The 25,358-nt window shown below is 38.7% G+C and overlaps 2 protein-coding genes across 6 annotated transcripts in view; one reads left to right on the forward strand and one right to left on the reverse strand.

Annotated features, from left to right (window-relative positions):
• The window catches only part of CNTRL (centriolin), an 86,743-nt gene extending 76,386 nt beyond the window's left edge, over positions 1-10,357 (reverse strand). For 3 of the 5 annotated variants that reach the window (XM_059657788.1, XM_059657789.1, XM_059657785.1), the window contains exons 1-3: positions 10,208-10,357; positions 4,671-4,893; positions 2,676-2,806 (exon numbers count right to left, since the gene is read on the reverse strand). In XM_059657788.1, coding sequence (XP_059513771.1) covers positions 2,676-2,806; positions 4,671-4,866 — 327 coding nt within the window. In that variant the 5' untranslated portion in view covers positions 4,867-4,893; positions 10,208-10,357. Of the gene's footprint in view, positions 1-2,675; positions 2,807-4,670; positions 4,894-8,228; positions 8,359-10,169 lie in introns of those variants that run through there. The other 2 variants (XM_059657786.1, XM_059657787.1) reach the window with 2 other exon arrangements.
• Positions 10,358-19,606: 9,249 nt separating this feature from the next.
• Positions 19,607-25,358, forward strand: part of C5 (complement C5) — a 90,405-nt gene continuing 84,653 nt past the window's right edge. The window contains exons 1-2 of the mRNA XM_059657793.1: positions 19,607-19,739; positions 24,446-24,638. Of these exons, the coding sequence (XP_059513776.1) occupies positions 19,675-19,739; positions 24,446-24,638 (258 nt within the window). The 5' untranslated portion in view covers positions 19,607-19,674. The remainder of the gene's footprint in view (positions 19,740-24,445; positions 24,639-25,358) is intronic.

Genomic DNA, 25,358 nt, shown 5'->3' on the forward strand with positions numbered 1-25,358 from the left:
GGCTCTTGTGTAACCTTACCCATCTCCTCTCCCCATACTCTTGCATCTTCAATCTCTTTCTCTCTCCTGGATTTTGCCCTCAAGTTTAAAAGCAGTCACTATTTAACAGATATTCATTACATACTTATTACATACCAGATGTGTCACCAGGCAATGGATATACCAGTAAACTAGACAACTGCCTGGCTGCAGAAGCCTATGTTCAATATACTCAACCTCTTCTATATGATACAGATCAGCTCAGACTGAACTTGTTTTCCTATCAAACATCATCTTATCTCTCATTTGCCACCATGTTCTCACAAGAATTATGTACATTTGCTCATTCTGCCTTCCATTCTCTCTTATTCTATTGGTAAGGCAATGTATCTTCTGCCCTTACTAGGTATTCAAACAGTTCTCTCCAAGATCATTCATCCCTTACACAAATATTTATGAATATTTGTTTGCCAGGAGCTGTTCAGGTACTGGAAATATGGTGATGAATTAGAAAAACAAGGTTATTATTTTCATTCACAGAGAAAGCCAATAAACAAATAAAAAATAAATAAAATTTTCAGAGAGTGAAGTATCCTAACAAGAAAATAAAGATAACATGATGTGACAGAATACAAAGCACTAAGAGGGCAGGGTTTTTCTTTTGTATTTGTTGTTGGCACATAATGGGTACTAAAATATTTGTTGACTGAAATAAGAGAGAGTGACTGAGGAGAAGGTGGCTAATTGTGATTGGGTGGTGAGAGAAGGCTCACAGAGGAAGTACACTGAGTTGAGACTTTAACAACAAGAAGCTAGGTGTGTGAACAGATGGAGGCAGAGAAAAAAGATGTAAAAGCCCTGAAAAAATGAACTTGGTAGATTTAAGAAGTAGAAGGAAGGGCTTTTTAATTGCTAAATCCAAGTGACTTCTAAATTTTCACCGTATTTGACTGTCCTGTGACATTTCATATCATCCTTTCCTGCCTTCAGTTCTCACCTGTTTGGCCTCTCCCCTGCTCTATGGTTCTCCTTCATTATTTCTCCTCTTAATCCTAGGCATTCTTCACACTAAACTCTAAATTCCCAGAGACTAGAAACTAAGCTTATTCACTTCTCTATGTACTCCCACAAGCTAACGTAATGCCTGACATAATAATCAGACAGTAAAGATTTACTGATTTGATATTTCATTTTAGCGCCCTTTATACTACAGAATTTATTCCTTTTCCTTTTTAACTACATGAGTAAGACATAAATATATCCTAGTAAAAATTTCAGACAAAACAAATAAAAGCTCTCATCAGGTCACCAGGCCCTTGTAAAAAAAAAAAAAAAAAAAAATCCCACTGTTCAAAGATAACACATATAGAAAAAAAGAATTAAAAAAAATATTTTGAGACCTTACTATATAAAATGTTTTAGAATTTTTTTCTTTCATTAAATATGCTGTGGACATACTCCAACATTACTGCACAGAGCTCTAACTTATTTTTAAAGAAACTTAATAGTATTCCATTGTCTATTATTGCACCATAATTTATTTACTAGTAACAATCCCCTATTGACGGACATTTGGTTATTTCCAATTTGTCTATTTTAAATAATGTTTAATAAACATAACTATATAGACACTTTTAGATACATGGGCAAATAGTATCAAATAGAGTAGATATCAAAGAGAACTGCTGGGTTGGTGAGTACAAACTCAGTAAGTATACACTCAATTGATGAATTTTATTTCACATTTCTTTGATATTAATAAAGTTGAACACATCTTCATGTTAATATTAGCCATTTATAATACTTTTGTGAATGCCTGGTCATATCCTTTGAACATTTTTCATTGAGTTATCTCTTACTGAATTGTAGAAGTCTTTATAGTATGTGGGTATTGTTACATATGTTGAAAACACTACCTTCCAGTTTGTTGTTTTTCTTTTAACTTTTTATACAATATCTTTCATTAAACACAATTTTTTAATCTTTATGTAAGCTAAATCTGTCAATATTTTTCTTTATGGTATTAGGGTTGGTATTTGCTTAGAAGAGCCTTCCCATGCTAAGATTTTGAAATTTATTCACCTACATTCTTCTCTAGTACTTTCATAGCATTTTTGTTGACTTTTGTTTTGTTTTCATTAAGATCTTCAACCTTCTGGGATTAATTTTTGTGACTAATGTTGTAGGCATCTAAGTTTATATTTCTTAATTTAAAAATTAAGTTGTCTATTATAATGTGTTCATGTTGTATAGTTTATATGAATAAGAGATCAGCAATCTTTTTCTGCAAGAAGCCAAACAGTAAATATTTTTGGCTTTGTGGGGACATAGTCTCTGTGACAACTGCTTACCTCTGCCATTGTAGTGTAAAAACAACCACAGACAATATGAGTGTGGTTGTGTTCCAATAAAGTTTTATTTACAAAAGTGAGTAGCAAGCCTGATCTAGCACACTGTAGTATGCCAACTTCTTCTCTAGAGTCAATAATGTATAAGATAATAGGTACTTATGAATTTAAAGATGTCATATACTTCTGATGTAGAAATTTCACGGGAAAACAATAAAAGGTCTGCTACAAATTTGGTGACATTAGGATGAGATGTTACTGTAAATCTAATATAATCTCTTTTTTTTCAGTTTTAAAGCACAGAAATATAAAAAATAATGCCTATGTTCAGAAATGTTGGTAACTTACCCTAAATTTCTTGCCACCATCTTTAGAAAGTGAAAGGTTCAGAGATTTTACCAAAGCCAAATTGTCCTGTTTAGTAAGTTTTTTTATAAGAGCCTCTGTAATGTATCGGACTCCTGCATGTGAACCAGCTTCTGAAATTACAGATACAGATCATTATCAGCTGAGGAAGACATGAATATTCTGAAAAACAAATTATTTTGATGTTAAATAACAAAAAAATTTTTTAAGCCATGCAAATGTAAAAACAGCTGGCGAGTTCTAATTGCAATACTTTAACAATATTTTACTTTATATAGCATTTCATAATAATGACAATAAATTATACTCTATACAGTATGGAACAAAAATAGATTTACAGTAATAATAATACAAGAATAAACTCTGTTTCAAATACTCATAACTGTAGATGTACTTTTGCCCCCACTCTGTATTAGCTGTGTACCAAGCTTTGTTCTAAATGCTTTACATTTTAAAAATGTAATTTGTACAACAAATCTCTGAGATAGAAATTACCATTCACATTTATTTAAAAATGTATAATTTGTTCAAAGTCTTGCAACTAGCAATATGCAATCCAGAACTTGAATCCTGGCAGATGAATCCAAAACTTAAACTTTTAATCATATGCAGCACCGGCGTTTTTAGTAATTAAAAAATACTGGCACTATTTATTGTTTGTTCCAATCTAAAGTTCAAAAACACTACATTCTTCTTTCTTTTTTAAAATCCTCATCCAAAGACACATTCATTTTTTAGAGAGGAGAAGGGAGAGAGAGAAACATTGATCGGTTGAATCCTGTACCCACCTGACCAGAGCCAGAGATCAAACCCACAACCTAGGTTATGTGTCATGACCAGGAATCGAACCTTTGACCTTTTGGTGCAGAGGATAATGCTCCAACCAACTGAGCCACACCAGTCAGGGCAAAAAAACGCTTAAATTCTAAAAAATCCTCTTTTCCTATTTTTTTTTAATAGTGAGAAACTCAAATTTGTTGCTCTTTTAAATAAATAAGGTCATATCATTTTATACAGATAAAGTACTAACATGATGGATAACACATCCTGCCCTAATACCTTTCTGGATATTGCCATCAGAGTTTATGTAAGCCATGTTACAGTTTACAAAACAACCATAAAAAGAAAATTGCCTCTTGGTTCTTTCTTTACGAGTCAGAAAAAAATTAATCCTGGGTTCAGATCCACGTTGTGTGCCAAAGACTCTCTATGATTATTTAGCAAAGAAATGTAATATTAACTCATAAATAATCATAGTCATTTTCTGTAATTTGGCTGTTCTAGGAAAGAAAATGATTAATATTCTAAAATATCAAATTAGAAATAATAGTATACCAACTGACAGTAAGGGTATAGTCTAAACTCAATGCTGATAATGTTTATTAATAAAAATTGATCACATATTCAGGTCAAGAGAGTTTGATGGTTCTGATTTAGTGACTTAACAAATAAATTATAGTTTTCTTTCATATTTAATCAATTAAATAGATTCTTAGAAAAAAAAATCTATTTTTTCCAAAACTAACAGAATGCTTTTAAGAAAAAAATAAAAACCTTGGTGGAACATATATATGCCCTCACATGGAAATTAGTCCATTCACAAATAAGCAGCTTGCCAATAAGCAGCTCGTGGATAGCCCACGGGCAGGTAACATGTTTCTACGGAATTAAGGCACTCCATTCTGCAGTGAACCCCCTTATGATAAAATTTGGCAGATGAGCTTTAAGGCACTCTCCCACCATAGGAAATAAAGTTTTCTCTTTCTGAAACTCCCTTCTCTGAAACCTTTCAGACATCTTCAACCTCACCCAGGAGCCTCCACCCTCCACTGTCCTTGTACAATGTCTGTCAATAAAAACAATAGGTCAAGTTAGTACCAGGATATATGTTACATTTGGACCCAAAATAGTTAGGTTCATTATTTTCCATCTTTATTTAAGAGTATGTGGTCAAATTCTTAGATTAGAATGTGGTACCTCTACGGTCGTGGTAGTTCAATTGTATAGTGTTTTCATCTGCAATCCCAACTTGTTCACACCACTGTCCTCCAGAATGAAAAGGTGGAGTCTTGGATCCACCTAAAGGTGAAAGTGACCTAGATCTCATATTGGGCATAAGAGATGATGATGGCATCTTCGACTTAGGAAATTTTTGTTGAGAACCTTTCCTCATTGCAAGCAGCCAAGTGTCCACCAAAACCTGTAAGAGTTTTCAGTATATTTAACAAGGTTAGTTTTTTAGAGCTATCAAAACAAATTAATATATTTCTAGAATTTTCAAAACTACAAAGTTATAAACTCAGAAGCTACAGATGCTAGGATCCACACTAAGCTGACAAGAGCAGACACTATTTCAAACATTGCCGATCACTTTGCCAGAAGGAAAGGAGACCTCCATAGGGTCTTGTATTGACACATGCTCCAGCCAGAAGATTTACTTTTCATTTCTGTTTTCAATTTATTGGCCAGAACTAGTCACAAAGCCCCTTCTACCTGCAAGGTGTGCTAGAGCAGCAGTCGCCAACCTTTCAAACCTCATGGACCACCAGTGGTCTGAGGACCACCGCTGTCCTAGAATGTAGGAGGCTGAAAATATTTGGCAACCAGCAGTACTTAATACTGATGAGCACACTCTCCTTTCTAAAACAGTTTCTTCCTCTGGCTTCCGGGATACTACTCTCTCCAGGTATCATCCTGCCTCCCTGGCCACTCCTTAGCCTTCTTTGCTGGCTTACACTCCTCTATTCAATCTTTAAATGTCAGAGTCCTCAAGTCTCTTCTCGTCTCTCTCTAATCACATTTTAAACAATCTAAACAGTGGTTCTCAATCTTCCTAATGCCGCGACCCTTTAATACAGTTCTTCATGTTATGGTGACCCCCAACCATAAAATTATTTTCATTGCTACTTCATAACTGTAATTTTGCTACTGTTATGAATCGTAATGTAAATATCTGATATGCTATATATGTTTTCCAATGGTCATGACCCACAGGTTGAGAATGGCTGATACAACACCCATGGCTCCCGATGCCACCTGTCTACTGATATTTATATCTTCAATCTAACTCTTCTCTGAGTTCTAGACTTCTAATCCTAACTGCCTACTTGACACCTCACTGGCATAAATTCAACATGTCCAAATTGAATTTATCATTTCCCCATTTCTCCTTCATTTTCCTCCAATCCTGTTCCTCCTCCAGTGTTCCCTAAATAGTGAATAATGCCTATGGGAATAAGCCAGAAAATTTAATACCATAGCATCACTGAACTCATGATCTAGTTTGAAGGAAGCAAAACCTGCTATATTTGTTTTTTAAGAATGATTATCTCAGTTATATGGTAAAATATGGCCAACTGCCTTTTTCCAGTAGTCCAGTCACTTTAAACTGCAAACTTCTATGTGTCTTTACTTTCTCTTTCATTTTTTTCATGTTAAACCTCCAGATAAGTCAGAAAAGCTTCCCCCAATTCACATAACTGCTATTTATGACATAGTCACAAGGTTTTTGGTCCTGATTTCACAAGTGTGGTAAATACTTCTTATGTCTTACTAGAGGCCCAATGCACAAATTCATACACCAGTGGGGTCCCTCGGCCTGACCTGCGATATTGGGCCGAAACCAGCTTTTCAACCTCCCCTGAGGGGTCCCGGATTGCAAGAGGGTGCAGGCCAGGCCAAGGAACCCCACCAGTGCACAATCAGGGCCAGAGAGGGACCACAGGAAGGCTCCAGGGCATGTCCGGCCCCATCTTGCCCAGTCCCAATCGGCCAGACCCCAGCAGCAAGCTAATCTACCCGTTGGAGGGTCTGTCTCCTGGTGGTCAGTGCACATCATAACCAGCGGTTGAGCAGCCTTAGCATATCATTAGCATATTATGCTTTGATTGGTTGAATAGTCAACCAGTTGACCCGACACTTAGCACATTAGGCTTTTATTATATAGGACAGTGGTTGGCAAACTGCAGCTCATGAGCCACATGCAGCTCTTTGGCCCCTTGAGTGTGGCTCTTCCACAAAATATCGACTTCTGTGCATGGGCCACGAAGTTTCAATCGCACTGTACGTGTGCGCCCACACATGGTATTGTGTGGAAGAGCCACACCATTCTGCCACAGAAAAGGCTCAGTAATATTAATGATTCAGTGCTAAGCTGTACTGGCATTAGCTTTCTAAATAAAAATAATATACTCAAACTTGAGAAGATCTAAGAAGCATATGGTTTAAAGGTAAAATTTTATTTTTTCTTAATTAAATGTAGTTTTCATAAGAGTAACAGATTCAAAAAATAAGAGTAACAGATTTAAAAAAATAAGAGTGGAGGGACAAGGCTCAGTTCTCATTTCTATATATCTTTCTCTATCCCATAGTATGATAGAAATTTATAAAATTAAAATAATCATGTATGCTACATGCTAAAAAAAATACACTTTATATGTTTTTAGTTTCTTGGTTAAAATAAGTACATCTTATTTTTATGCAGTGCAATTATTTTGTATCCTGCATCTTAATTTTTTCTCTTAATTCTTAAAATACTCAACCATCCTGAATTCCTTACATAACATCCTAGTGACCAAAAACTCTTTGGACCTTACTAGACTATCATGAAGTCCTCTGTTACTTCTCCTGATAGAAAACTCTGCCTTACTCACTTACAGAGATTAAAATAAAATTAGAATGGATTCCAGAAATCTAAATCAGCTCCTTCCTTTTATGAATTGTAATATGAAAGATTAAGAGATGGTTCCAACATCACCGTGCATTCCCAGATCCCCTCCCCGAGTTCCATAGCTCCCGCAGAGCCTGGACATTGAAACAACGCATATATATTACAATCTCATAGAATAGCCAACTCACTGAACTGGGGATTTACTGTGTTTGAGAATGGCTAGCATTATTTCAGAGACCACCACCTGGAGATAGTAAATCTTGAACTACAATTTTAAGGGAGAGATGGGAAGGTTGCTTGGCCCTAAGATGTAGTTTGCAATAACATAAACAAAGACCAAGCAATAGAACAGAGAAGACAGAGCTGAGAGGTAGGGCTAGAGAGTGTGAAGAGGCAGGACAAAAAGAAAATAAAACCAAACAAAAATTCAGAACTGGAAACACATATTGAAGGCACTCAAGGTAGTCTGCAGAGCAAGAGAAAGCCACTGGAGTGATATGATAATCAGAATCATATGGCAAGGCAATAAAACACTACTCATCGTGTTACTCTAAGACTCAGATACTTGCCTTGATCTAACAATCCCATCCTTCACAGCCTGGTAGAGAGCACACCGCCACCTCTATCCAGCCTTTCCTAACATTCCTGATCTCCATCTTCTCTGATCTTCTCTAAATGAGGCAGACCTCAATAATCCCCAAGCCTTCCATCTCTTCCCAGTCCACTCCAATATGCAGATATCCATGCCCATTTCTTGACCTCTATATCCCTCTCCACTACATCCCTTAGCCCTTTAATCACATCTCAATACTTTCCCTACAATTCTACTTTATTCCATACCTTTGGACCCATTTAAATATGCTTACTCTTTAACTTTCTCTTGTCCTCATTGCCATTCCTCTCCAAAGTCTCTAATCCAGCTCCTCTTTTTTCCAAAGGCAATTGTCAAGATGCACAGCAGGAGTTTATCTCTCTGTTATACATGGTCTCTGCCTCCCATCCTTCATCCCATTCTGATTGCTAAATTTTCCCATGAATTCTGTCCCAATTCTCTAACATTGCATTATTCTCCTCCATTATTTCTCTATAGCTCTTTTCAGTACTCTGCCTCAGCACTTTCATATCCATTTTGATTTCCCAAAACTGCTCATATATACCCTGATTTCCCAAAATGCTCATCCCAGCAAATATTCTGACACCCTAATCCATTCCAAAATTCTGACTTCTAATTATTTCTCTACTCAAAGAAAACACTCAAACCCCCACCTATTCCTCTTCATCCCAACATAATTACCTCCTAGCTGCTTGCTTTTCCCTCTTAACACCCTGACTTCTGCGTCCTTCTCTAGCCTATTAACATCCTGAATTAACCTCTCACATCTCTCTCCATACTACTCAGGTACTCTAAGACCCAAGCTTCCCACACCTTATTTATTTATTCAGTCATCCACATTTATTGAGCAACCGTTTGCTCCACGAACGGTGGTTGGCTCTAATGATGCAGAGCTGAGAAGACAGGGTTTCTACACTCAGGATGCACAGCAGGATTTTATCCTCCTGTTATTCATGGTCTCTGCACAAAGTGGCCTCCTTTCTTTTTCTTTCTAATCCTCACCCGAGGATATTTTTCCATTGAATTTTTTGGAGAGAGTGGAAGGGAGGGTGAGAGACAGAGAGGAACACTGATGTGAGAGAGACATATCGATTGGTTGCCTCCCGCATGCTGGGGACTGAGCCTGCAACTGAGGGACGTGCATGCCCCTGACTGAAGGAGTGGAACCAGGGAGCCTTTAGTCCTCAGGCCAATGCTCTGTCCACTGAGCCAAACCGGCTAGGGCGTGGCCTCCTTTATAACACCTTACAATTAGAATTAAATTATTATTGTGAAACTACTATATTATTGCTTGTTTCTCCTCCTAGAGTTTAAGCAGGGACTCTCTGTCTACTGTTTGGTGCACAGTAAGTAGTTGTTGAATGAATGAAGAAAGGACTGTTCTAAGGACTCTAAAGACAGTACCGAATTTAAATCCTTGCAGATACTGCATAAGATCAGAATGATTAACCTCATGGACGAGAAGCAGTGCATCGTTAAGAATTAACAGTGGATTCTGGAACCAAACGGCCTAAATTCAAATTCCATACTGTGTGAAATCGGGGCAATTACTTAACCTCTCTGATCCTTGGTTTCATCATTTTAAAAATGGGGATGGTAACCTCATACAAATTATCTTAAGTTCTAAATGAGCTGACACATGCGAACAATTTAGAACCGAAGCTGACATGTACCGTACACTCAAAAGTCATTAGCAATTATTATTATTTTTATTTTACAAAAGAAAAAACATATGCTCAGGAAAATTAAGGAAGGCGCCCAAAGCCACAGGCAGAGCTGGTTAAGGGAAACATGAGGTGACAGCATCAAGACTTGAACCAAGTTTTTACTTCAAAAATCGCTCCTCTTTTAACCCTCCTCTTCACATTTCTTCCCAATATCCCACTTTTCCATGTACTGTAGTTCGCCTGTTACCATGACACTCGTCAGGACGCCCAAACCATCCGTTATCCCTGCCACCCGGCCCCCTCCTCCTCTCGGCGCCGGCGCCGCACACCGGGCCCCGATCCCCAACCATCCCGCACTCCCACTCCGGACCTCCCTCCCTCCTCAACCAAACCTCCCGCCTCACCCTCCTCCCCACGCCCTCCCCTCCTTCACGTCCAATCCCAGTTCCCAAGCACACGCCCCCGCCCCCGCCCCGAATCCATCCCGAGCTGGTCCCGGCCTTCCCGCCTTTGCCGCCGGCCCCCACCGTTCCGTCTGGATCCCGGGGAACTCCTGCGACCAGACCTGGCACTTAGCGCGGAGAAGCCAAGCCGAGCGGGCCCGCGGGAGGAGGCCGGGCGGAGGCGCGCCCGTCACTCCCTTCAGGTGCCTAGCGGCGCGGCGGCCATCTTGTTGTGTTGTGCCGGTTGCCTTGGGGCAGAGCGCGCGGCGTGGGCGGGGCCTGCCGCGACCACGCCCCTCCCCTGCTGTGGTGGGGGTGGGGCTTCCCGCCGGCAGTTCCGCCGTAGCTTCAGGCGCGGGAAGGCGTGGGGAGTCCTTGCGCGAGAGGCTTGGTGCGCGGCGCCTGAGGGAGACCCGGTTTCCTGCGGTGCCGCGGGAGAGCCGGTCACCTGTCCCTGAGGCGGAGGTGCGGACGCCTCACGCAGGGGCCCGAGGACGACCTGGAGCTGTCGCCGAGTCCCCGCACTTCCGATGCTGGTCGTCTGGCCTGGAACTTGCGAGGCTGGCCGCGCGCTTCTCCGCGCACCTTTTCTGAGGCAAATTCTCCTCAGCGACCAACAGGCCAGAGGTGGATGAACCGCTGAGCGGGCGCAGCTTGGGCTCCAGCTGGCGCCGCGGTTGAGGAGCGAGGCGAGCCTGGGGCTCCGGGCGGCGACCGTTCTGTGAGCTGTGGTTGGTGACTGGGGAGCCAAAGCAAGAAGCGTTTTCAGGACACTTTGGTTGGGGCTTTTCTAAAAGTGCTGCATTTCACCATATAGCCAACAGATTAAGAGAATTTAGCAGATACTGCCCTGGGTGTCAGGGGAATAGTGAATTTGTTTTGTTTTGTTTTTAAAAAAAAAACTTTATCACCAAGGACGCCTGCCTCCACTCCAGCCTTTCATTTTTTTTAAGTTTATACCCTGGACCATGTCACCCTCAGAGGCTGCACCATCTCCAGAAATCTCCACTACAGTCCCTACCTCTCTTTTCCCATAATCCTGAAATCTTAACAGCTTGTTTGCCCAAAAGTACCTCATCCCCCAACCCACTTCCCTCTGGCAATCACCATGCTAAAAAAAAAAAAAAGAAAGAAAGCACACACACACATACACACACACACAAATTTGAATTTCTACAAAAGGGAAAGCTCTTCTGTTCAAAAGAGTTGCTGCTGCTATAGATGAAGTGACCTAATTAGGAAATCGCCATCTTACAGCCCTCAACATATTTGATTCGGACAAGGATTATCAATAGATATTAAGACCATTACATGAAATATTGTTGGTAAGTAAGATATTCACTTGCTCTCAAAATATCACCCCATAGATTACTTATTAATTACAAAAGGAAAAGTGTCTTTACAAAGGGAACTGAGAGAACTACTAGTAAATAACTTATTTTTTTTAATCCTTCCCAAATCTCATTGTAATGATGGTAAAGATATCATCAAAAGGAAACAAATTCAAAATAGCATCAGGAAACGAAGTGAACTAGAAGGAAATTTCTAGAAGAGGTAAGATAAGTTTGTATTGACAGGTGAATCAGAGGTGAAGAAGGTGCTGTCTGCGATGGAGATTGCCATGGTGGAAGTGGGAGACAGACAAAAGCTTACCATTCCCCTGCCTACTCGATGCCCCCACATGGGCATTTTAGAGGCAACTCAAATTCAACATGTCCACACTAAACTTACCGCCGTCTCTTCCCCCAAACAAAACTGCTCCTCCTCCTCCAATATAACCCGTTTCAGCAAAAAGGATCTCATCATTAATTGCTCAAGCCACAGACCTGGGAGTCATCCTTGACTCTTCCTATTGGGCACATCCAGTCACCTAGTCCTGCTGCTCAAAGAGGACTATTGTCAATTCCCACTTCTCCATTCTGCCACGTTGTCTGGACATGCTGTCTTCACTGCCTTACATCTCAACCCTGTCTAGTCTGGCTTGTCTCCACTGCGACATTCTCAAGAACACCATAATACAATTATCACCATGATCAGCTTATTTGCATGTAATCCCCATTCCCAGTTCCAGCTCCAGTCAATCACTATCTACTCTGTTTCTATAGATTTGCCTTTTTTGGACATTTATTCAACATGGTTCAAATTTACCCAAGCTGGTTTAATAAAGAAGCAAAATACAGAAATTTAAGGAAACAGGGTTAAAAAATTAAAGGGTTAATAAGTTATCCAGAGACTAGAAACTAGATCAGGGACCAAGGCTCTACATTTTCATCTTGTACTGGGACTCTCAAATTGTATAGATGGCCCTGGCTACTTCTTTCTTTGTGCTTCTGGCCTTTTTCTTTTTCTCCCTCTTTCCTTCCTTCCTTCCTTCCTTCTTCCCTCCTTCCCTCCATCCTTTGTTCCTTTCTTTCTTCTTTTTAATCCTTTCTGTCGAATAATAATGCAAAATCATGCCAACCAACATCAAGTGGCCTTTGCTGTGGGCAATCATTTCATTTATTTATTTTATTCCTATCTAACTTCCATAAAGATATCCATGAAGCATTCAGCGGGGAGGGGTGTGTGTGTTCTGTGGATGAATAAGGGAAAAGAAAATTGAGGGGGCTGATCAGTGATTTGGGGCAAAAAAATCCACTGAAAGATTTTTATATCTAATTTTATTTCCTATTAATGGAGCCTTTTTCATGTTTACAGGCAGAAATAACAGAGTTGATAATGTAGGAAAGATAAGATGCTAGAAAGAATAAGCCTAAGAACTTCTTACATGTTTATATGATTTTCAGTGCTCAGGGATATCACATTTCACCATTCCTGTGAATGGTATTGTTATCTCCAGGAAATAAGCTAATTCACAGAAGAGACATAAAATGGGAAGTCAGGACTTATGGAAAGGCAGCACCAATTATTCCAGCCTGCTTTGGGGTGCTGTTAAATTACAAGCAGCAGGTGGTGCTTTCAAGTAGGCCTATCAGCCTGCTGTTCTCTATGAACTTAAAGTACACTTGCAAATTATGAGTATTGATGACCAAGGAGGAGCAAATGCCCATTAGTGGTGGGAGTGAATGCAAGGGACTTTCGTGAAAGTTTTATCTTTAATGCAACAGCTATACTAGTATACAAGTTAACTATTGCTATGTAAAAAAAAAAATTACCCCTAAACTTAGTGGGCTAAAATAACAACAAACATTAATTTATTTTCAACAGTTTTTATGGGCAGGAATCCAGGAAGGACTTAGCTAGCTTATTTTGCCTTGGGTTCTCTCATGATTTTTCAGTCAAGATGTTAGTTTTGCTGTGGTCACCGAAAGGCGTGACTGGGGTTGGAGGGTTTACCTCCATGGTGGCTCGCTCACAAGCTCTGGGCGGGAGGCCTCCAAGGCCTTTCCACATAGGCCTCTCCCTAGGCTTCTTGAATTCCCTTACTACATGGTGTCTGCTTTCCCTCAGAGTAGGCAACCAAGAGAGAGCAAGGCGGGAACAGCAATGTCTTATGTGACCTAACCTCAGAAGTCACACACCTTTATATTTGCTTTATTCTATTGATCAAATAGACCAACTCTAATACAATATAGGAGGGAATCATACAAAGACATGAGTATCAGGAAGGTCAGGACATGAGGGCCATCTTGGAGACTGGCTACCACATGTGGCCACTGGACCAGTGGATATGTATGGATGAGTAGTAATTAGAATTAGATAAGGAACTCGTTGAACAAGAAGTAAGAGTATCTGAAAAAGTGTGGGATAGTGGAGCCAAAGAGGGAGTTAATGGGCCCAGTTTGATCTGTTAGAGGGTGTAAGATATAGAAAGGACAGCTTCAGTGAGGTTATAAAAATAAGAGATAAAGAGATGGTGGACACTTTCATTTTTGTCACTTTGCTTTCTCTGAAGAAAATGTGCTTAACTGCATTCCATCATGAATACTTGATTTTCTATTTTGATCTTGTTATTTTCCACTTCCTTCACACCCTCTACTCAGAAATCCTCTCCTATTCCAATACTGATTTAGTAATCTGAAGTGGACTTTTGGGACAAGCTATTCCAACCCACTACTCTGGTGACTTACAAGAATAGTTTGAGCAACAACTTTCTTCTTCATGATTCTTCAGTTACCACTCGGGACTTAAAAATACAAATCCATCCATCCTTAGCTCGGAACCACTGTGTTCTCAGGATTTTCCCTTTAGCCTTTTCAGATAATCTCCCCCATCTGCCATTTGCCTGCTTGTCACTTTAGCCGGTCTTACCCCAGCACCTTGTGAGGAAGAGAGAATCAGACATAAGTCAGACTAAGTTCTTCACTTATATGACACTTAATCCCTTCTTGTGCCTTTGAACCTTTGGCAGAATGTACAATAGTATATAAAGAAGAATCAAAATATGTGGACCAGGCTATAAATTCTTCAAGAGTCTTTAAAATGGAAAACCAAACAAAATAGCTGGAGAAGGTGTCAAAGAGAAGGTAAGACTACAGCCTGGTTTGGTATCTCTCTCTCTCTTTTCCCTACTGATCCCAGCATAACTCCCCATCTCTACAATTTACTAGATGTATGCCCTGAGACAAGTCACTGTATTTCTCTGAGCCTCAGTTTCTTCCTCAGTCACACAAGAGTAATAATACCCTTCAGAGTGGTTATAAAGATTAGAGACAATTTATGAAAGTTAATTATTGCAATAACTAATACATGTTAGGAGTTAGGATACAATGCGTTGTCAATATTTGGATAAGCCCTGCAAAAGTTGGGAAAATGTCCTCTATGTCTGAATCTGTATAGCATCTATTAAAATGCACTGGAGTTTGTAGGGCATGCTAAGATAGTGAATTACTACACCAATGCCAGGAAAGTAAGAAAATGCCTCAACAACATCTTACATAACAGTCAGAGTGAGGAGGAGCTTTCTGAGCAAAGAGCTTTTATAGCTTATGAGATAAAGAGGTAGAGTACACATAATCTGCTAACGGCAATCGATGCCATAAACAAGAGAAAGCCATGTAATGCCATCTGAAAAGGACCTGGTCTATGGGAACCTTTTTGTGTTCCTTTGCTAAGAATGTTAGGATGTAACAATTAGATGGACTCTTAAGAGGTCAGTCATCAAATCCCAGACTTTTAATCGACAGCAAACAAACAAATAAAAGAAGTGGAGGAAAAATTCTTCTGGGCTCAATGATAAAGACATTTTTTCATCTTGTCCTGGCAAAGTGGCTCAGTTGGTTGGAGCATCATCCTGTACACCAAAGGTTGTGGATTCAATTCCCAGTCAGGGTTCAATCTAGGTTGCCCGTTCAATCCCAGTTGGGGCACATACAGGAGGCAACCTAGATTGCGGGTTCAATCCCAGTTGGCGCACGTGCAGGAGGCAACTTACCGATTTCTTTCCCAAAGAGTAAAACTGAATTAAATACAGATTTCTATGATCCAATGCACATATTAAAAATAAAGAATAGACAGCCCTCGAATATGTGGTTCAGTTGGTTGTGCGTCCTCCTGTGCTACAAAAGGTTGCCAGTTCAATTCCTAATCAGGGCACATGTGCCCATGGTTGCTGCTTGACCCCTGGTAGGGGGTGTGCAGTAGGCAGCCGGTTAATGTTTCGCTCTCACATAGATATTTCTCTCTCCCTCTCCCATTCTCTTTCTCTAAAAATCAATTAAAATATTTTTAAAAAATAAAGAGTAGCCGAAGCCGGTTTGGCTCAGTGGATGGAGCGTCGGCCTGCGGACTGAAGGGTCCCAGGTTCGATTCCGGTCAAGGGCATGTACCTGGGTTGCGGGCACATCCCCAGTGGGGGATGTGCAGGAGGCGGCTGATCGATGTTTCTCTCTCATCGATGTTTCTGACTCTCTATCTCTCTCCCTTCCTCTCTGTAAAAAATCAATAAAAATATATTTAAAAAAAATAAAAATAAAGAGTAGATGATTATTAATATGCCTTAAACCAGTAATAATAAAAATAGTGAATATTTTCAAATTCATGATACTTCAGGTTCAAATTCAGAGCCAAAGACTTTGTACATGTTTCATTTCATTCTCCCGTCAGCGCTATGAGGCATTTTTAAAATTTGATTTCACAGATGATGAAAGGGAGGTTCCAAGATTTCATTAAGTTGACCAGGATCACATTGGTAGTTAGATAGAGCCAGAATTTGAATTCAAGTTTCCTCACTCCAAAACATACTTTAAAAAAAATGTAACATTTCAAACTTTTAGAAAAGTACAGCAACTAACCTATCAAATACCAGTATATCTACCACTAAACTCTACTGAATTATTTGTGAGATAGTGCTATACTGACTTCAGATGTTCCTTTAAAACAAAAGGTGATGGATTGGAAGCATCCTATAAAACTGCTTCCTACCCCCATATTCTGCGTCCCTTCCCATACAAATTTATCCTGACTTAGTATTTGCTTTTCACCATCATATGTGTATGCTATTACTACCAGTGGAAATGTCTATAGACAGTAACATTGCTCTATATGTTGTTGTCTTAATTAAGCCCTGATCGGGTGTACCTTGGTAAATATGTTCTCCCATTCAATTTGTTGATAGTTTCTTTTTCTGTGCAGATGCTTTTTATTTTTTTAAATTTTGTGTGTGTGTGTATTTCTTTTTTTATTTTTTTATTGATTAAGTTATTACATATGTGTCCTTATCCCCATATTATCCCCCATCCTCCCCTGTTGTCTGTGTCCATTGGTTAGGCCTATATGCTTGCATATAAGTCCTTTGGTTGATCTCTCGCTCTATATGTTTTTAAACTTATATAAATGTTATTATGCTCTTTGTGTCATTCTGCAAGCTGGTTTAATCAACCAGCATTGCCTTCCATTGTATGCATATAAAGTAATGTATTTGTCATTTTTCTGCTGTTTTAAGTTTCTGCCAAATTTTTCTTATCACAAATAATGCTACAGAAAGCATTTCTATACTAGTCTTTTTAGGCATATGTGTAACAGTTTTTCTGGAGTACATATCTGGAGTGTTCACTTTTCCATTATCCTCTACCAGGGCTCATGCAGTCTGTGTGAATTCCCTATTTGATGTTGAGATACCAGGATCTTGGATGTGAAATATAGGTACAGAATTGTGAAGAAACGGGGGCTTTTAGAGGACTTTGTGTTGAAAGCCCAAGTCATGTGGGAGAGGAATTTTAATTTGCAGCTAAAGCAGTGGATCTTGGGCACAAAATGAAAAGAGATTGGTTTACCCTTTGGCCTGATCAACTAACAAACTAATTTCAAGCTTTATTTGGAGTTATTGATAGAGTGAAGTAAAAGGGAATGGTCCAAGTAAAATAAGATCATTGGGAATAAGCTGTTTGGTGCTTTAAGTCAATGTTTTTAAACCAGGCATCCAGGGACCCCAGGTTTCCCATTGATCTACCTGAAGGTCCAGCTGTGGGTACATGTTAGGGAGACAGGCAGACAGCAGGGCCACCCCACACTGACACACTTTTACTTTATACATTAGACTTTGTGTAAGATTTTGTTTCAAAAAGTTTTTGTAGCTCAATGTCTTTTAAAATTTGTATAAATACATAGGAAGTCAAGTGACTAATCTTATAAGGCTCCACAACTGGACATAGTTTGTGCCCCCAATTCTCTTTCATGTGGTGTTATGGTCAAGCACTGAGTAGTCTGTGTTCTGCAGTGCTGGTAGCAGCAATCCATATCTAAACCATGTTTCTGATGATATGGCAAATTAAGGATACAAATAGCTTAAGCATAGTAGTAATAGTATTTGGCTATTTATTATCCCAGGAGCACCATTATGTTGTGGTGACCTCAAAGAAGAATAAGTAATTCAGCTTCTTGCTTGCAGTGAAGAATGGGAACACTGAAGCTGGAGAATCAAGTGGGACCCAGGTCAGGAGGTGGCCTTGTAAACTAAGTGAAGCCATTTGTGCTCAATCATCAGCATAGAATTGAGGTAGCATTAGCAGGAAGGTCAGGTGACCACCAAAGTTTCTGCCAGACCTAGCTTCTCCTCTTTTAGAGATGCAGATTTGTATAAAAGCCAAAGACTCCCCAAAGGTCAGCATTTTTAGAATGTAAAGAAGAATTCATCTCTGAGCCATGTTTAAAAGGCAGATAAAAATTTTAAACACTGGTGAGAATCTGTAAATTGTTGAATTTTGGTTCTATTAAGGGTCTTTGAGATTCATCATTTTTAAAAAAGTTTTCTATTTGAGAAACCATTATCATCACTATTCACTTTATAATACAAGCAAAAAACTTGCACTTAACATACATATATCATCTATGATGATTTAAGTGTTCTCACTTTTCTCCTAATATCTTTTCCCGAAAATGACGGCAAGAGTACTTTGTTTGTTTTAACTTGACCTATCTTTCACAATCCAGTTTAATCATTTCACAGGTATTCTTTTGAAACAAATGGGCTACATGATCAGACAATAGTGGCATATTTTTACCATTTTAATAATATATGCAAGAAACACCTTTAGTGATATTTGTATATCAAATTTCCTTTGTGTGCCTTTTTTCCCTAATGATTTCAGTATTAAAGGATTTATAAAATAGAACCTTATTAATTCAAAGCAAGGAATGCTAATGTGACCATAAAACATCTGAATTACAGAATAATGTTTAGAGAAATTTGTTTTATTATTTTAAAATAGAGTATTTACTATGTACTAAAATAGAAATGATTGCTAATATAAGGAAGGTAGTGAATTCAAAGTTTTATAGTGAACATAAAATATAATATCTTAAAGATAAAATTATATTTCATTCTAAATTAATTACTAAACTTCTTTGTTATAAGAAGCTTTGTTTTTCCTGAACTCTTACATTAAGATCCTCACTGGAAGATTTAACCTGAGGTTGTGTTTTTTTTTTTAAAGAAAAATATTCTGTGTCTGAATGGGTATAAATTTTGTATTTGTGGTGTGCAAATTAATAGATACTGAAGGATAGTCATTCCCTACTAAATACTAAAGTTTTTGACTGGCTACTTATTTCCTAAAGAATGATGTTGGCCTGCTCAACGTGGCATTTTCATTGCCCATCACAACCTTTCCTCCACCTAATGTTTAGCTTCTTTTCTAGACTGGGATAGACCAAAGAACTATTCCATAGATTTCCTTTGCAGATTCAGCTTATCACTAGGCGATTCCCAATTCTAACAACAGTATTGCTCAGGACTTCTCTAAAAAGACCACTGAGTGAGCCCTGTCTAAACCAGGTGCTCACAGATGATGTAATGGCAGAGCAGTTACCCTGGCCAAAAGAGGAAAGGCCAAGGGCAGTGTGACTTACTGGTTTCTAGCTTTAAGCCATTCATTGCAGTGCCAAACTCCCATGTTAGAACCCCTTTCTTTGTATTAATTAAAATAAATTCTCTAGGTGTAAATCCCTATGAAATATCGCCTACTTTTATACCTGGGCATTAAAGGTTGCTTCAGTTATGATTTTATTTTTCCAACTTAGAAGTCTTTCTTTCTTACATTAATAATTAACCAGTAAACTAATTTACTCAAATTCTTTTAGCTGGGTTTATTTAAAAGGAGAGTAACTTCAAGAAAAAGGTTATACCCATGGTTTACTGCTGTCTCCAGCCATGGGTCTTTGGGGCATACTTTGTTTTTTAATCTTCCTGGGGAAATGTTGGGGACAGGAACAAACGTAAGTAAAAGGACCTATCTTGATTTTCAATGCATCTTAGTTGTGATGAGTGAAAAATAAAATCAGTTAACTTTGTTAATTCAAAAATTACTTTCTACTTTTGAGAATACCAAGTGAATATTCTCATCTGAATAAGAAACTCATGAAAGTATTTTGATTTGATGAATAGCTAACAACATGACAGCTTTTACGGGATTGTTTTTTTTTAATTACATAAGTGATTATTCAAATTTCACTTTGAAAAAGCACAAAATAATCTCTAAATGACAAACTTTCTTGTCATTTATTGCTTATTTATATTTAGTGCATTGTTTTCTAAATACTGTGCATAATTAAACAAGGGTTACTTGGGGGTTAATTCTAATACAGTGATTTGAAAAACTATTGTAATTATTTTTATATTTACAAGCTCATTCTTCACAATGGTGTTATTATTGAAATACTGTATATTTTAAACTATGTCTTAAAATAGTGATTCATATCTAGAAATAACATTATTGAAAGGGAACTGAGTATCTAATTGAACCTACTAATTTCACATATGAGGATAAGTGGTGACAGGGAAAGTGACTTACCAAAAGTCACTCTGTTAAAGAGAAACAGAAGCAGGACTAATATTAAGGACTCCTCTTTACCATTTTAATTTTTTTCCATTTATCATAAATGTATAAATATGTAAACTAGATTATGAATATAAATGTGTTCCTAGGCTCTCACAAATCTGATTTCCTTGCATTGCTACAATCACCCCAGTACCTTTGGTATATTTTATTTATTCATTTTTGAAAGACAAGTGGCTGAAGTTCAAAGAGTTTGAGATTAAGTGGTAGAACTAGGACCAGGATTCTGAATTCTTCCTATACACTGTACTGGCCTTTAATAAGCATTGCCTCTCTTTCTCTTGAAAAAGTGAGAGTGTACCATTTACAACATGGTTATCAGTCAATTAAATTAATAAATTTATATACAGCTTGCATTTTAGTTGGAGAAGCAAATAATGAATGAACCAATGAATAAATGAATAAATAAGGTCAGGTGATTATTCATGCTATGAAGAAAGAAGTAAAGGAGAGTAATAGGATACAAAAATGATGAGGAACTATTTGAAAATGTAGACAGAGAAGGTTCTTTTTAAAATTATTATTTTTTATTTTTTTCCGTCACCATTCTCTAAGGCACTCATATAGAACTTGAAGGAAGGGAACAGTCTTTGCAGATATCTGGGGAAAGAACATTCCAGGTAGAGGCCAAACTAACATTTTTGCCCCCCTGCAAGCTGAGTGGCTTGATCCTCTGCAACTATTGAAAGAAAATTTTAAAAGTGCAAAATTCTTTGGATTAGACTGTGCAACTGATAAATCAGCATGGACCAAAATCTGGAAAAATGGTGGTTCCAGAGCCATCTTTTACGGACTTGTCAACACTGAGTAGTTTATGTTTCCCCACCACTACCACATAGACAATTCAAAATTAAAACATAAAATACAAAATTTCTAAGAATACTGAAATTAAAATACATATTTTTTCTAGATTTGCAAAGCTCTTGATAAATTCAGTGTAGTACAGCAATTGAAAGTGTTACTTCAGGAAACAGGCTGCTCGAGACAATTCCACATTCTATAACTTATTGGCTGTGTGACCTTAAGCAAGTTAATTATCAGTTTTCTCATCTGTAAAATAAGACTTTTCTCAGACAGTGGTGGTAGCAATACAGTGAATTTATATATGTATCATGTGCTTAAAAAGGTACTTAGCACATTGTAACATTTCTGTATATTTACCTTATTATCATCAAAGCTAAAGTTTTCTTATTTTCCTACTAGGGGCCCGGTGCACGAAATTCGTGCACTGGGTGTGTGTGGGGAGGGGAGTGTCCCTCAGCCCAGCCTGCCCCCTCTCACATACTGGGAGCCCTCAGGCATTGACCCCCATCACCCTCCAATTGCAGGATCAGCCCCTTGCCCAGGCCTGACGCCTCTGACAGAGACCCCCATCACCCTCCGATCGCCTGATCGGCCCCTTGCCCAGGCCTGACGCCTCCGCCAGAGGTGTCAGGCTTGGACAGGGGACCCCCAATCTCCCCCTGATCACTGGCTCTGGCCCCCGCCCAGGCCTGAGGCCTCTGGCCCAGGAATCATGCCTGAGCAGGGGACCCCCATCTCCCTCTGATTGCTTGCTCCACCCCCCGCCCAAGCCTAACGCCTCTGACCCAGGCTTCAGGCCTGGGCAAGGGGACCATCATATCCCCCCAATCCCCGGCTCAGCCCCCCGCCCAGGCCTGATGCCTCGGCCAGAGGAGTTGACCCTCATCACCCTCCGATCACCAATCACCGGATCGGCCCCTTGACCAGGCCTGAGGCCTCTGGCAGAGGTGTCAGGCCTGGGCAGGGGACCCCCAGCTCCCCGCGGTTGCAGGCTCCGCCCCTGCCCAGGCCTAACACCTCTGGCTGAGGCGTCCGGCCCGGGCAGCGGGGACCCGCAGCTGCAGCGGCCCCACGATCGTGGGCTCCACTTTAGGCCCAGGCAAGGGACCCCTAGCTCCCGGGACTGCCAGCTTCGACCGTGTCCAGCTCCCATCACTGGCTCCACCCCTACTTCCTGCTATCACTGGCCAGGGCAGAAAAGGCACCTGATTCTCCGATCATGGCTGGGGGGCAGGGCCGCCTTTGCCCTGCCCCCCAGCTCTTAGCTCCCCGCTGGGTTTCCGATCACTGTCAGTGGCAGGGGGCTTCTTCCTGCTTTCCCTTTCGCCTCCCTGCATTGTGCCTACATATGCAAATTAACCACCATCTTGTTGGCAGTTAACTGCCAATCTTAGTTGGCAGTTAACTGCCAATCTTAGTTGGCAGTTAATTTGCATATAGCCCTGATTAGCCAATGAAAAGGGTATCATCGTACACCAATTACCATTTTTCTCTTTTATTAGATAGGATTTTCTGGGTAAGCACTTGGGGAAATCAGATGACTGTTGGAAGTCTGGAGATTCTTTTCTCTCTTTCATAATTTGACTGTAAATGGTTCCAAATTAGTTGTCATGTAGAACTGCCAGATGTCTAAAGGAGTTAATTGCCTCCAAATTAATTTCATTGTTACTAAACACTTGCTGATTTGAAAAGACTTTTTAAATGTCATAATTTTGACAAGAGCCTGCAATAATTCTGCCAGTTGAAGTGATGAGCTCTTAGGTCTCAATCATTATCACCTTTTGGATTGAAACTCTTTTTTCTATGCAGTAGAATAAACACTTTTTTCTATGTAGTAGCTTTCACTATTCAAACTATATACTTTGTGATATAATTAAAAACCTGGTTTATATTTATAGGTTTTCTTTTAATAAACAATAAAAAAAATCACACGTTAAAAATTTTATTTCAAAAACATATAATTCATATTCATTCTTGTATAAATCACATGAAAAATAAAACTGAGGGAACAGCCTGGGGCTGTGAACAAAGCTTGTAACTTTGACCACAGTTTAACACAACAAGAGAGATCTGAATATAAAGTCTTTCATTCACATATAAGCCAGGTGACCTCAGTCAAATTAACCTCTTATCACTTGTAAAATAAGAAAACAATAGTATCTACGTCATTGGCTTGTTGTAAAGATTAAAAGAATCTATACTAATAAAAGGGTAATATGCTGATTAGAGCACATGTCTTCTGGATGTCCTTCTGGACAAAGTCACGGTGGTGGGGGCCAAGGCAGAGGCACTTAGGGGCGATCAGGCTGTCAGGAGAAAGCAGTTAGGGGCGATCAGGCCAGCAGGGGAGGGCAGTTAGGGGCGATCAGGCCAGCAGGGGAGGGCAGTTAGGATCAGGCCTAAACTGGTAGTCAGACATCTCCTGAGGGGTCCTGGATTGGAGAGGGTGCAGGCCAGGTTTAGGGACCCCTCCCTTGCACAATTTCGTGCACCAAGCCTCTAGTTGTATATAAAGTGCTAATACAGACACTCATATATGATAACTACTCAGTTACTGTTATTATCATTATTATTGCATGGTTGTGATTATTTGGTCTCTAAGGACTCTGTAACTATTTGCATTTTCAAATGCATTCTCCCAAACGCACTTTTATTCTATCTTTTTGAAAAATCCACTCACTAGTATAACATCAGTTCTTCTAAGATTACTTCCTTTCAAATAATTTAGTGAAATTAATGAATCTTAACATTTATTGAGTACTAAACATGCTAAGTGCTTTCATGTACATAGTCTCACTTCATCCTTACCTCAGCCTAGTAAAGAAGGTGATATTTTCACAGTTAAGTTATTTTTGTCTCAGAGAGGGTTAGCGACTTTAGCATGGTTACTCAGCCAGTAGGTGGCAGCACTGGAATTCAATCATTGGTAACTGTTGCTTTTTTCTACTTCGGGCAAAAATAGTGACCCTATTTACATGTTCTAGTCAACACCAGTAAGTCTTCCTTTATTGCAGTAGCTCAAGAAAGTGCTATTACTGCCTTCCTAAATGTTAACTAAATCTCCAGTGCTATTTTTCAAGTCCGGATTTCAAGCTATTTCTTTTTTGTAGACTATGCTGAAATGACCATAGATCACAAATAAATTTTAATTAAAAAATTATTTTTAAGTTGAGAAAATGTGCCTATTTTAAATTGAATGTCTCAAGTGAGATGAAGAAATCAGAAGTATAACAAAGTATGTCATATAGAGTTACTGATCCTTCTCTTTTCCTGTTTCAACAGGTATGTCATATCAGCACCAAAAGTACTTCGTGTTGGAGCATCTGAAAATATTGTAATTCAAGTTTATGGATACACTGAAGCATTTGATGCAACAATCTCCATTAAAAGTTATCCAGATAAAAAAATTAGTTACGCTTCAGCCTCTGTTACTTTATCCACAGAAAATAAATTCCAAAACTCTGCAATCTTAACAGTATGTATTTATCTTTTATTTTCTATAAACATATAAAATATTCTCAATTAAATGTGTTCAAAGTTTGAATATTGATAACATAGAGATTTGATCTTTTATAAGATTATATCTTTGTGTGATTATTAAATGATGTATGTCAGTCACTAATAATATGAAGGAAACAGAAAATTCTAAATAGGAAAATAACATTGTACTAATATGTAAATATTTGAAAATACATCGAAAATACTTATTATCTGTGCAAATTATCATTAGAGAGAAATAGAGAAATCTGATATGCATATTGATCTATAATGCATTGCCTACAGAAAGCCATAGATGCTATTGAACATTTGTTTGTTTAAATTCCAATACTGTACAAGTATAGTTTCCAAAATGAATAAATTATTGATTACTGAAGTAAATAGCTCTGATTGACAACCTATAGTTAATAAAATAAAATAAAACCTTGATCAAATAACTTTTCTCCTATTAAGTTATTATAGCTTGTCTAGAAAGGTGCTTTCAACTCATTTCTTATTAAAAATTCTGACAACTAAAAATAATTTTCCATACTTATTTATTTAGCAACATGAATAAATATAACCAAAATTTTATTTTAAATTACAATAAAAATTCAAGAACCAGAAAAATAAAAGACTGCTCGGGCTCTGAGGTTCATTTATACCACTGTTTCTTAAAAGTGCGTTCTGTTTAAACAGTGCTAACTTAGTTAATTGG

This window comes from Myotis daubentonii, chromosome 11 (genome assembly GCF_963259705.1).
Source record: "Myotis daubentonii chromosome 11, mMyoDau2.1, whole genome shotgun sequence".
NCBI lineage: Eukaryota > Metazoa > Chordata > Mammalia > Chiroptera > Vespertilionidae > Myotis > Myotis daubentonii.